Here is a 14,066-nt window from a genome sequence, read left to right as displayed (position 1 = left end):
TTTATTTTAGAGAGTCTGGCACTTAACATTTTGTGGAAGTCTCTGCTTTCAAATAGAGCAGCCTGGGATCTTGTTTTAAAGGAACAAATGCAGACTTACAATCTGCCACATATTTACGTTTGTAACTATCAAGGATATCTCTTTGATGCTTTGTGTTTGATGAAGTTTTTCTGCAAGGCTTAGATCTTTTTGGCGAGATTTGAACAGTTAATGTTTTTATACATTAGAGAGGGGGGAAATGATTCCTGCTCTTCAGAATGTTGTTCATTGACAAGGGATTCTTATTTATTTATTTATTTCTTATTAGTGTGTTAAAATTATGGAAGGAACTGTAGTAATTTGGAAAGGAAAGTATTTTATCAGAAGAGAGAGACTTCCTGAATATGCCTGGCATAGCTGGCAGCTGGCTGGCGGAAACACAGTACAAATAAGACAGCAGGAATCCAGTGACTTTGGAGAAGCAGATGGATGAATTGGAAACACTATTTTGTCCTCCTTTGTATAAGGGGACGTGCTTAGTTTTCGTGGCTTTGGTTTGCTGTTGGTTAACGGGCGATAGTCGCCGCGGCCAGGAATGACTCTTTACGTTTTTAAGCCAGTGGCCGTTTCTTTTGTAGGCTGAGTTTTTCGTCCATCGTCATCAGAGGACATGCAGCTACTCTTTGTATCAGCCTGCCAACTTAAATTGAGGGAGAAGCCCATCGGCTTTTACCTGGGAGGTGGGAGGGAAGCTTGCAGACCTGGCTGATGATACCTGGGCATCCTGACCTGGCAGATGCTGTCTCCTGGAGAAGAGCGTAAAGGCTTGGCTTTGACTCCCAAAGTCACGGGGTCCCATGGCCATTCTGCTTCAGGCAGAGTTCGACAGCCCCATTCCACGTTGCTCATCCAGTGCGGTCTTGCTGGATCTTCCTCAATGACGGGATAAACAGGAGAAGGGGTAGGAGAAGCAGGAGGAGTGGTAGTGGTTGGCAGCTCGGGCTTCCCTGTGGGGACATTCAGTTTTGCAATGAACCTCTTGGATTCTTGACAGGTCAGGTCTGTTGACCCTTCTGGGCACGCTATGGTGAGCGTTTAGTTATTTACTAAAGCCTTTTGAAGCGCAAGTGGCTTGATGGGGTCTGAGGCTTTTGTGTTACGGAGAGTTGTGTGAGAATCTTTGCTGGGGTTAGCTATTAGCTGATTGTTTAATTATTTGGCTCTGTAACTAAGTAACTAAATGCCTTGAGCCTTAAGATAAGCAGCTCTTTGTTAACATTTTAATAAATGGAAGCAAATAATAATAATAATTTAAAACCTAAGGAAGTATAAATCTCTTGTTTCAGTGACTGAATCTTGAATAGGAGCATGATTTGGAATATAATTGCGTCTCTCATAATAATCTGAAATAGCACATTCAAAATGTCCCCAGTCCTCTATTGTGGTCATGGTTTTTATACAAACATTATTTACTCCCATTTGATGGCTGGGTGGCATAAGCCGTGCTGCGAGACTGTATGAGCAGGCAAAGAAAAAGTTCACATTTGTTTATTTAACAGCAGCTTGGTTTTTCACGGCGGTATTGTTCAATAGCTCCACCTATAAAGTTTAAATACATTGTGTGCACACCACTATTACCAATAAGGATGTAGCTGAGAGCAGACAATAGCAGAAGCAACGTTCCCTCCCATCTCCCCCAGTGTTTAAGAACACCACCAGAAATTTTGCACGTGCCTTTGTTGCTTGTTTTTTAAGGGCTGATAGGCAGGTGTTATTCACATCAGGTAATGCACCCTTGCAGTAGGTACTAATGCCACAATTATAGGATTTGCAGGAGAACTTGCTTAGAAAGGAATCCCGTGCCTCCTTCTGTGCAGAGCTCGCCCAGCAGCGGGCTGATTTACGGGCTTATGGCGATGGGTGAAGGACACAGATTCAAGGCAGAGCTTTGGAGAGAGCTGGGGGAGCGTGGAGTGATACCAGATCATCGAGTTTTGCTTGGTGGTGCAGGCTCTGCAGGGCTGTCTCCTCCTTCTCCCATCTAGCTCTTTTCACTAAGGGAAAATTCAGGAGGGTGCTGCTGAAAACACCGGAGGATGGGTGCAAGTGAGGGCCAAGTCATCTTGCAGCATTATTTCTCTGGTATGCTCAGAAGACGTGGAAGTGGGGAAATAATCCTGATGTCAGCCTCAGGGGAGCCATTGATTTGAGCACATGAGTTCAGAATTTGTCCCTATATTTCAGAGCGGTGTAAAAATCCTTGTGCAGTGTCCTGGAGAGAGAGTTAACTCTGCAGCTTAGGTTGTTTATGTGCTGGTGGGAATTTTTTAACAGTTTGAACTGGTTGATTTTTGCAGTGAAGCTGTTGGGCGGACTCCTGCCTCAGAATCCCACCTGTTCTCTGTTTGCTTTTGGGCACCATTTCAAACCCACACTGGAAAAAGTTTATAGGCAAACATTATAAAAAGTGACAGTCTTAAGTGCTGCTACATTCTAGTTTGGCAACACAAAGGCTTACCTGAAATAACTCACTATTTCCAAACATGACTTCATTATTTCATGACAACGCTTTGTGCTGTATCTTCCCTGATACTCTAGAGAGAAAGAAACGGAGGAGGATAATATTTACCAAATGCTAATACCTATTTAAAACTTGTTTTTCTTCAGTATACTAGTAATTTTCCTTGTAAAAGGAATTTTCTTTTTAAATTTTGAAATAAATTACCGCTCTTGAGTTTGGATTTGGATTTGTGTGAGAGACTGAGTGTAAATTTGGGGGTAGTAGTTCAAAAAGAGATGAAATCAAGGATGGGAGGTAGAAAATTATTTTCCTTGTAATTGTATGTGAACAACCAATCTGCCTAGGAGGACGCTGCAACCTGTGTGACCATCCTGCGTGTGTCCTGGGGCTCTTCAGCAAAAGCCTCTAATGCACTTAAAGGAGGGTTGAGTTATTTTCACCCATGGCAGCTTTTAAAAAGTTTAAACAAAGGCATTTTTAGACTCCACTACATTGTTGGCACAGTGTAAACTCTGTAAAAGAAATTTTCTTTGCAGGTAGAGCATTACAAAGAAGTCTTAAAACTTCAAAGTAAATTAGCTAGCTGGCTTCAGCTGCCCTTTTTTTTTTTTTTTTTTTTTTAAATTTGACAGTGGAATCTGAATTTAAAAAAATCTCAAACAGACTCAAATATACTCATTAATGTTGCAAAATACATGTAGAAAGCAGCCCATGCTCCTTCTGGAAATTAGATTTCTAACAGCATAGTGTAGTACTCAGTGAAACACCTGCATTGCAGATCTCTGGATTCGTGACTGTATCAGCAAGACTGAATTAGTTTATAAGGAGTATAAAGCTGTATTGTAGCTTGCCCTAGACTTTGAGATGGAACTTTGCATGCCTTGTTATAAAATCTAAATCCAAGAATCTTTACAGTCTCCGTACTGGTCTTGTTTAAATGGTTTTATGTACTTTTTCTGGCCATCATCTTGGTGTGACGCATATGTCAAATCTGTTGTTTGAAAAAACATGTTTGCCCTAGGGAAAAAGCCAGGAGAAGCTTTGCTTGTTTTGCAAGGACCACATCCCTGGGTCTGTTCTCCCTTTCCTTTGGGCAAACTCCCACAAATGACATGATTCCAGGATGAGTGGGAGGAGAAATTGGGCACGCTATTTTCAAGTGCATCGGTATAACCCAATATTTAAATGTGTGAGTGTCCCACTGTGGTGGCCACTCCTGGTGCTCATAGAATCATAGACTATGTCGAGTTGGAAGGGAGCCGTAGGGATCATCGAGTCCAACTCCCTGCTCCTCACGGGACCACCTAAAACTAAACTACTGACAGAGCTTCAGCATTTCCAAACTCCTGTCCACAGGCTAGCTCCAATGTGATGCTTGTTTCAGACTTCTCTGTTGAAAGCGTCATACAAGAAATGACAACGCCGTGCCCCAAGGATGAGGAACGCGGGTTTCAGGGTTTCGTCACTCTTAGAAGTGAGAGTGGACACTGAGGAGACCTATTTTGATATTCCCTCAGTCTCCCAAACAAACAGAAAGAGGTGTGCGGTTTGTTTATGTGCATACGCGGTGGTGCACGGTTGGTGCGGGGAAGGATGTGTGCCGGGCTGCGCGCCGGGGAGCAACTGTCTGCGCAATGTGACCCTCCTCGTGAGCATGAAGGCATCTTCTGTTTGCTCCTTTCCTTTATTTACTCTTCGTGCCGGCCTTGGGGAGCCCAAGAGATTCGTGGGAGAGGGATATTGTGGTTGTAGGGAGAAACCAGTTAAGGAAGCAGTCCCTATATCTGGCATGGCTGGAGTGTGTCATAGGTGTGCTGAGCTGTCCCGCTGCCCTGGGGGAGACGGTCCTGAGTGCCAGGGGCTGCGGTTCCCTTCCCCCTGCTGAGAGCCAGCCTCCGAAGGGGGTGATGAAGCTCTAATAACGATAGGCAGATGTAGTTTTCCAAGGATGCTTTTTTGGAAAAAGACTGTGGTTTGACATTCTTCTTGTTATTTGGTTACAAAAGGGAACCCATGGAAGAGCTATTTTGTTTTGAACTTCTGTGTACACTGTGACGTTGAAAGCTTCGCTTGTGTTCCTGGGGTTCTGCTGTATTCTGCTCAGGAGAGGCTGTGAAATAAGAAACGAGGCAAAAAACATTAAAGGAAAAAGTTACTGTCACTGGGAGCGGAGTTGGCAGTGTAGAAGGCAAATGTAGAGACTTTGGGAAGGGTGCAGGGAGAAAAATAAAGGACATCATATACGCTGTGTAAAGGAACTCACGTTTATTAGCTTAGCTAATGAAGGTTTTTTTTGGCCATCCTTTTCTTCTGATACAGCTCTTTTCAGTTGTTTTGTTTTTTTTTTTTTGTAAAAAAGCAACTTATAAAATCAGATGGGGAAAGATAAATATTCATTTGAATCGTAGACCCAAATGCTAAGATATAAAGCTGAATTTGTTTTTTAAACTCCTCCTGCCTCCTCGATATTCTTTGAAGCCCTCGGGTTCAGCAGCACTCATCTCCCCAGAGTCGGCTCGCTGGGACCAGCGATGAAGGGTTGTACCTTTGTGTGGCACTCGGGAGAAGACATGTGCTAAGACTCCGATCGATGGGGAATGAGCTTTGTTTGTGGTTAACTTGAAAATAAAGCCTGTTCCATACCTGCATGTGGTTCAGTTTTATGAGACAGATTGCTGGGCTAATCTGGATGAAACTTTTTTTATTGAACATAACTTGATTTCTGTGGATGAAAAGGGCCTTCACTGACTTTTGTTGGAAATTCTCTCCTTTCCCTTCTCTTTCTTCTTTTTCCTCCTTTCCTTCCACCTTCGCAGAGCCACCAACCAAATACCAAATCTCTCAGCCAGATGTATATTCAGCACTTCCAGGAGAACCGCTTGAGTTGCGCTGTCAATTGAAAGACGCCGTCATGATCAGTTGGACTAAGGATGGGGTCCCTTTGGGGCCCGACAATAGGACAGTGATTATTGGGGAGTACTTACAAATTAAGGATGCTACACCCAGAGATTCGGGCCTCTATGCTTGCACTGCTGTTAGGACCCTAGACAGTGATACTCTGTACTTCATTGTAAATGTTACAGGTGAGTGAGTTAAACACAGGTTTTTGCATGTAGAAGCTGTAAAATGTGATATAAAGGCATATTGTGATATAACATGAAACAGTCCACTTGGGCACAGTGAGTTGAGCTGAGTTCTGTAGTTATTTCAGGTATTTTCCTCTTTGTCCTGACCCTGAAATGGACTCGGTTTGTATATACTCCTTTTACTTCATGGGATCTGTAGTGATTAACAGCTGCTGAATAACTCTCTGTTTTATGCCACTATGACAGGATTGAATTACACAGAGTCACTGTGATGATGATAAAGCCATAGAACGAATACAAGTTTTCCCCCCCTGCATTAGGAGAGGAAGAGGGGTGTCCTACATCCTTTAAGTTTAGAGATAAATCGTTCTGGAGACACTCAGTTATGCTCAACTGAATGTCTTTAAGAAAAATAAAAGTTGTAAGTAGAAAGAGATTTTTGGAGTTACCAAGCTCCCTTTGGAAACTTCGTAGCATTTCAGGATTATTATCTAGTTTTGTGTAGAATTTTATAAGAATAACACATTTTGTGGCTGGATTTTCTTTTTCTATAGCTTTTGCACAACTAACATAACATCTGTTCTCCTTGATCGATAATCTAAGATGTAGCATATTAGTTTATTCGTCTGCAAAATAGGCTGGTTTAAAGACTTGATTATTTTTAATGTGCAGATGCTCTTTCCTCTGGGGATGATGAAGACGACAATGATGGGTCCGAGGACTTTGTGAATGACAGCAACCAGATGAGTAAGTAACAGTGAACTGCCAGAAGTCACTAGCAAGATCCACGTGGAAAATAATGTCCTGTCTTTCGCACTCCTGCCTTCAGAGCTTCTTGATTGTTAACTGCATGGGCTGTCAAATAGTGGTATCTTTGTCCTTTTCCATTTTCTGTTTCACATAGTTCATCAATTGGAAAAGAAAAAGAAAAATAAACTAATATTCTTCTAAACATGCTTTACTGGTCTGTACTTTCTTTCTCCCTTCTTGCTAGCTCTTCTGCGGTTTCCTTTCTTCTTAAATTGAAGTTGAGTCTTTGTCTGGTTTAGACTCTCACAGATGAACTAACTTTCCCTGAACCTGAGCTGAAATCTAGCAGAAGAAACAAAGATCCAGCTCACTTTGTTAAAAGGTGGTATGGAAACTTTAAAAACAGAATTAAGTTGTATGAGGCAAATCCTTCAATCCTTAATCTTGGCAGAATCTCCCTGGGGAGGATAAGTTTGGAGACAATGAGGTTCTTTTGTCTGTAAAGGACCTCGAGGTTTGTCGCAAAGAAAGCAATCCAGCACTAAAACCACATTTTATGTTACTTATGCATGATGAAAATGGGCTAAAAGAGTCTTAAACCTATCCGAATGTTAAACTTTGGTCCCTTTAGAGAATTTGGAAAGCTATTAATAGGCTCTAAATAGAGCAGTTGCTAAGAAAAAAAAAAAAGTAAAATTCATATTGGTTCCTTATGCCCCTATGCACTGTTGCAAAATCCCTGCAGTGACTGCTACTTTGCTATCGCTCATGCTTTGTAAAGTCAATAACAGGCAGAACACAGAAATCCTTCATGGGAGATGTCAGCTAGTTACTGAAGGCAGTAGCAAGGTAGTATATTTGCTCCTCGGCCTGATTAGTAATTGGCAGCTATACTGTATGCTCGAAACACTTGTTCAGATGATAAAGTACGAGCCTGACTTCAGCTCCCCTCGTTAGTTACTGTTGTATACGACTGCCCCTGGTCTGAAGCTGTGAAACATTAGATGCTATTTAAAATGATATAAGTTCTTAGCTGCCTGTTTGGCCCCTGCCATCTGTTAGTGTGATTAACCCAGTCTGATTCACAGGTGCAGCTTGAAGTGGCTGAGATTAAGCAGCTGGAGGCTGCTCTGACAAAGGAATGCGGTGGCAAAGATAATTGGCGAGTTTGGAAAAGGGACACTGCTTTTAAAAGAAGTTGTCTAGGCAAAACCCACCAACCCAGGCAATGTTAGCGTTCCCCTGAAAAGGGCTTGTGGATAGAAATTCCTTTTAGGAAACATCCCTATGCCTGTTGTCACCTTAGAGCTTTATTGGTGTCGGTCAGAAAAGGGCTTGCAATCGTTTTGGTGTGCTAGCGAAGACAGTTGTGCTTCTAATCCGTGCTGATGGCTTTGGAGATTCACTGTGAGCACAAATGGATTTTGGAAGGGCATATAGCGGGGGCGGGGGGGGGGGGAAGAAAAGGACCTGATTTCAAGGCAACTGTGCTCTGTAACGTCGTGGTAACTATTCCTGCCCTTTCACGCACCAGGGAGAGCTACCCAGTGGTGTCTCCTGTAACACTAGTGATGTTCTTGTAACGTGAGCTATCGTTTTAAGCTACTCTTAATCAATCTTGATTCAGGAGCTGGTGAAAGGCCATTGACAATTTCCGTCTGCCAGGGATGGGGTGTGTGCTTCAGCAGGGGTCAGGCACACTTTCCCTGCTCAAAATGAAAGATGCCTCTAGAGCGTGAACGTTTAAACATCTCAGATCGCGGGTTGAGCTCAAACCCTTGCAGCGTAGAAGGGAGGAAACTGCAAGAAGGCAGATTGCTCCTGAGCAGAGCCTTGCAAAACAAGTCCTCACGAGATTGCTCTTTACAAGGTGCCCGCAAACTGCTGGGGCTTCTTGCAAGCTGCAGACAGGCGCAGGGAGCAGCGCAGCCTTCCTCCCGACGTCTGAGCGCTCGATGGGGAGAGTCGGAACCGGGAGAACGATGGTGGCACCGTGTCCCTGCAAGTAGTCTGTTTTCAATGGAAAGTTGCATCATAGTAACTCAGTTGGATTAATACAATGCTGCTGAAAGAGGGTTGTGATTTGGCAAGATCGGAGCCGCGTGAAAGTTAGGGGTGGGAATCGGTATGGTGCTTCTGCAAACCGCTGAAGCTTGCGAATCCAGCCTCTCCTAAGCCTTCCCATCGGTATCATTTGCCATTCCCCTTCTGGATTTTATAGCGTGTCCAAAAGGCCGCATCTAATTGAAGAAACTCTTGCAAGACATTGAAAAGTGAACGAGGAGTCGAGGAGTCGTCCAAGTCCTCCCTGAGCCTGCCATGTGGCAGGCAGTGGTGTCTTATGGTCAAATGCCCTTTTCTGCCTTCTCCTGCCTACGTTGGGCAGAGCCTGGGGAAGTCCAGGACCTCACAAGAGTCCCTGGTTGCTTTAAGAGAAGTCTTTAAGTGTTTCCTGAACCATGGTTTGAGCTTTGCAGATCTAAAACAATTTAACTGATAATTTACATACAAATTACAGCTGTGATCATTAAGGATAAGGGATGGAAATTGGCCTGGTTATGCCTTTACTGATGGAAACAAAAGGCCATAGTCTTCAAAGGTTGTTGCTTTTTGATGAAACAATTCTGATAAAGTCCAGCTGTCCTGGCATGTTAATTATGATGTGATGAGGCAGGAAATGGCTGTAGTGCCTTCCACAGGAAACTGAACCTTGGCATTCTCATTCCTGCATATTTAAAACTAAAGCAAACCTTTTAGAGCTGTTTTATTTACGATGGTAAGTATTCTTTTAAGCTTTTTTCATTTTCTTTGCCTCTGTTACAAATGTATTTTTCAGAGGCCAGGGATTTCAGATGCAGGCAGAGAGGCCGTTGAGGAAATCTAGTGTAATTTTCAAGGCTGCCCAGAAAATACAACTGCTCTTGAAGTCAGCGGAGGCTGTAAGTGGCTCCGTAGCTGTGAGGAGCAACTCGGTTCTCGGGAGAGGAGGGCACTTGCATGTACACGTGTGCGTTTGACCATTTGCCCTGTGTGTATTTTTAAGTAAAAGGCATGCATAGCAGATTTCACTCTGCGTTTGGTGTCCTTTTTAGCTTGACAGATATTTTAACTGTCTGAAAAAACACTGTGGTAGATTTGTTCCAGACTGCATCCTGAATAGCTTTTTATTACTTCCAGCTTTTGTTGAAGGGATTAATGCTTGTGGGGAAGGTGCAGGATTGGTTCCACTGTAAAATAGTCCCCTCTCTCCACAAAATGGCTTTGTTGGCAACTCAGTTTTTCCCTTTGTGGCCCTAAAGAGGTGCCTTAGCTTGGTTCCGGAGGACCTGCTCCAAGGATGTTGACCTGGGACTTTTTTGACAAAGCCAAAGGCTGATCGTCATCAGTTCCTACTGGCAGAGAATAGATTGTTGGTCCTTGTTGCCTCATCCTTATTGTGATTTTGAGAGGTAGCCCTAACTTAAGGGATTTCCATAATCCTGACTTGGTGCTGGCAAGGCAGCAGCTGTTGTGATGGTTGCTCTGAGGTCCACCAACAGTAATTTATTCTGGACCCCTGGGTAGCCCTGAAGATGCTGTGATTCTGCCTTGAATTCTAGTCAGGCGACTGGAAGCTTTGTGACTTTTTTTCCTTATCACCCTTTAAACAATTTCTTCTGGGCCAAGCAATGGTAAATTGGCACCAGGAACAAAAAGTATCTAAATGTAATCCACATGCTGTTCTTTTCATGCCTTGAAGAATTTCAGAAAGGATGAAACAAGGTTCAAATTCATCAAATCCTGTAGAGTGGAAACCCACTCAAGGGAGCAGCAAAAATTGGATGTTGCCTAGAAGTGTTTTTTAATTAAAGGTCAAATACAATAGTACTGAAAACCTTGGAGGGGGAGGGGTTTGATGTGGCCGTTTCAGGTGCACTGTAGCCTGCTTGAGGTGCTTGTCAGGCAGGCTTGGAGTTGACTACTTTTGTATTTTTTTTGTGTTAGATAAGTCCAAATAAAAATTGAGGAGTCCTGAAGTGAAGTGGTCCCCTGGGCTGCCTAATTTCAATTTCACATGCAGGAGATTTGCCTGATTAGATGTAATGTATTTGCAGTGGAGTGCAGTGTGGGTCAGCAGGATATTTTCTTCACTAATGAGAGCTCTAAAAGCAATCAGGAATTCCCACCCGTTCCCCTGCTGCTCATTACCGCTCCGCGCCGGAGTCTGCCCTGTTGTTACTGTGAACTTTTAACAGCGGTGCTACCTACTTCCACCTGTCCTGTTAGCAAAGATGGGATGCGATGGACGCGGTCCGTAAGAGGACTCGGCACTTGATGGTGTATACTCGTTAACTGCGTTCATTACTGATTTTAGTGAATCTGGGTTTGTTCCTCTCAGGACAAACAGAAATAGTAAAAGGTGCTTTTAAGTTATGATAATCCAATTTCTCTTTATAAGTGCTGTGCGTTAATTGGATCAGTTGCTGTACGAAAGCACAAAATGAGGGTGAGTGTTACGGTTTGTGGGTGTTGCTGCCTTTTTTTCTTTTCCTTTAAACATCCTGAGGAGCTGCCAATATACGTTGCTACTACCTAGTGAAAAATGGTAGGATGTTTTGAAGTGTTTTCAGACGGTGTTTTCAACATGTGATGTCCGCATGTTTTTCTTCAAGCTCCCCTGTGATTCAGGAGCATCACAGGTTACGCTGAGGGTCGTGCGAGGGAAAGCTTTCCAAGCAGAGTCCTTTGTCCCAGCCCGAGGAGTTTCCTTTCTCCGTGGTGCAGAACTGAGCTGCTTCTCTTCATTCCTGCCCACATCCTCCTGTCTTCTCTGCTCCCATCTCTTCCATAGAGCAAACTTTTTCCTCCCTATGCATTTGGTGTATACGAGTCTTCTTGGAGCACTTCTCTTCCAGGAGCAAAGTTTTTTAAAGGGTGAGAGTTGATGGAAGGGGGGGTTGTTTGCAAGAAAACCAGAGGATGAACTGCACTATAACGCAGTAGAAACCTGGCTGCATTAAAGCAGCCTTGTTTGGGGAACTGTTGGTGGCTGGATCCTGACCGACTCGGATGCCCTGGTCCCGGGCTGTACCCTGATGGGAGCTTCTCCCGAGCTCGGTCCATCCAGCCTGGGCACTGGAGATAGATCCATACCGTGGGTGAGCTGTGGATCCTGTGGTTCTGAGGTTGTGCTTGCCAGTAACTGCATCCAAGGTTTTAACGCTCTAGAAGCGCAAGAAGGTGCTTGTGATGGATGTGATGAGAAGTCACCGTGTTGGCTGCAAAGTTGCTGGGTCGGCATTGCCCATTGGGGGTCAAATCTAGGCACTCGCTTCTGTCTGAGATACCGATGTAACTGGTTTGGATGGTTGACTGGCTTTGACCTGCCATGGTTTACTCTGACTTTGTGGGAATTGTGGGTAGAGCCCGGTAGTGGTCACCTTCCTTACATTGCCTTGCGGAAGATGTTTAGTGGTCCAGAGAAAATACCCTTTTAATGTATCAGTACCAACATGTAATTCTGCCTTTGCCTGGTATACTTGTAATGTAATTTGGTCTTTCTGTGTAGTAGTTAATTCCTTTGGTTGGCTTTGTTTAAAGTCTTCTGTTGTTTTAATGTGATCCTGGTTTTAGCAAATAATGTTAACAGTGATTTTCTTTGCATCCCTAATTCGCTTCAGTCCGTGTAACAATTTCTTCGTGTTGCAGTTAAATTTTCAATAGTTACCTGATCTTCTATTTTGATTACATGCACAAATTTGCTTTGCTTTTCTACTTCATTAATTTTAACACTAATTGCCACTTCGGGCAAAAAAAAAAAAAAAATCACTTATCGTTCTTAGCATCATTATAAGACTTGCTTTCAGAATGTTTTCTTTATACTGGGAGAGATGTTGTTAAAGGATTTATTCCTGTATTTTCTATCCAGCTGTATTTTTATTTAAAGAGGGGGGTAGCAGGATTTCTGAGTTTGCACTGATTGTAAGAACTGCTATAAATATTTGAGGAACGGAAGAGTTTATTTATAGTGGAGTGTTAGGCTGCTAATGAAGGAAATGAAACAGGGCTGAGAGAAATAGAGTTATTTTTCTGGACCCCTCTAGTCCTAAAAATTCCACACTAATCTGATTTGCTTCAGGAAAACTCCATTGTAAAAGAAATTAATGTTTCCTACTGTTAAACAGATCCTGAATCTTTAATTTTTTAAAAAAACTGTTTGGTGAGACAACTGAAGCGATGCCATGAAGATGCTGTGCAACGTAGCCAAAGTGGTCCATGGATCCAGAGCATGGGATAACCTTGTATATGGATCTCTCTATCCAAATTTATTTCTGGGAGGGTAAAAACAGATGGGTAGCTGTATGTTTTGTTCTGCTGTGATTCCTGTACTGGTACGTGACAAATGATTGCGAACCTGGACAAGAAAGGGGTTTTCCTCATGCTCCTTGTGTGGGCACGGGCTGGGCCAGGGCATGGCAAGTAGTGAGTGAGAGCCAGGAGAGCCTTGCCAGGAGCCGGCAAAAGTGGTCACTTCAGTAAATACTGGCTGAGAGAGACACTCTCCTTTTGTGCCACGGTGTTGGACATCACTAACCATTTGGGCTTCGACAGGCTCACAAGAGTGGGAATTCCCTGCAGAATGATAAATGCTATTGCTGAGTTTTGCTGATCCACATTTACTCATTTGGCTTCTTCCTCTTTGGTTAATATTTCAGAAATATATTCCATTTGTAAATATGTTTTAGTGGTTTCTATGACAGTAACAGCACAGTTCACCTTGCTGTGGTACACTAAGTTTTAGCGTGCTGCTAGGCAGGTAGGTGGTTTATCGCCCTTCTAACACATGTGGAAAAGTTAAGGCTGATGCTTCCAACAGGTCTTCTGACTTGGTCTGTCCAGCTTCAAGGTCCAAGAATTCAGAGTTTACTGAGCACTCACAGTTACTCAACTTGAGGTTCAAAGTGTCGGATCACTTGAGTCTGCTGGAAACTTGGTCCCTCTGTCTTACTTGATGTACACAAAAAAAAAGGATATCTGTGGTTAATTATTGGAATTTTGTCATAAATTATATACTCAAAGCTGCAGACTGAGCCATTTGCAAAACTCTGGCCAACACTTGTGACATATGATTTCCAGTTGTGTACTCTTTTTAACCCACGCTTAAAAAAAATACGTGCAGTGCTTTATGTCTGTGGATGCGGCTGGAAAGGGAGCTCAGTTTCCAAGTACTGATATTTCTGGACGTATCTTTTTGAAACAGGGGCACCTTATTGGACACATACGGACAAAATGGAGAAAAGGCTACACGCAGTGCCAGCGGCGAACACTGTTAAGTTTCGTTGTCCAGCGATGGGAAACCCAACACCAACCATGCGATGGCTGAAAAATGGGAAAGAGTTTAAACAAGAGCATCGTATTGGTGGATATAAGGTAAGATCTCATGATGTGAGGAAAAAAACCCGACTTGCTGAAGTCAACAAAAAATCTTTTAATGGCCTTGGATTGAACGTAGAAGCAAAAAAAGTAATTGTTTTCTTCTGGGGAAGGATGGGAGGTTTCTTTGGTGGTTACTGAGCACTAATTCTGTTTTTGGTTGTTTTGTTTTTGTTTGTTTGTTTTGTTTTGTGTTTTTTTTTTTTTTAAACTCAAATTCAAGCTTGTACCATAGCAGTGTAACTAAGGATTATTTATAGAGATTTATTTGGAAAAGACTGCCTTTGCAAAGCAGAGTAAGACTATTTGCTCTATTT

At 43.0% G+C, this 14,066-nt stretch overlaps 1 protein-coding gene across 5 annotated transcripts in view; it reads left to right on the top strand.

Moving 5' to 3' along the window:
• The window catches only part of FGFR2 (fibroblast growth factor receptor 2), an 84,670-nt gene that overhangs the window by 14,807 nt on the left and 55,797 nt on the right, over positions 1–14,066 (top strand). For 3 of the 5 annotated variants that reach the window (XM_049809986.1, XM_049809985.1, XM_049809984.1), the window contains exons 3-5: positions 5,317–5,583; positions 6,259–6,333; positions 13,577–13,746. In XM_049809986.1, the coding sequence (XP_049665943.1) occupies positions 5,317–5,583; positions 6,259–6,333; positions 13,577–13,746 (512 nt within the window). The remainder of the gene's footprint in view (positions 1–5,316; positions 5,584–6,258; positions 6,334–13,576; positions 13,747–14,066) is intronic. The other 2 variants (XM_049809987.1, XM_049809988.1) reach the window with 2 other exon arrangements.

The sequence above is a fragment of the Accipiter gentilis genome, chromosome 9 (genome assembly GCF_929443795.1).
Source record: "Accipiter gentilis chromosome 9, bAccGen1.1, whole genome shotgun sequence".
NCBI lineage: Eukaryota > Metazoa > Chordata > Aves > Accipitriformes > Accipitridae > Astur > Astur gentilis.
This window is presented reverse-complemented; position numbering and strand designations above follow the sequence as displayed.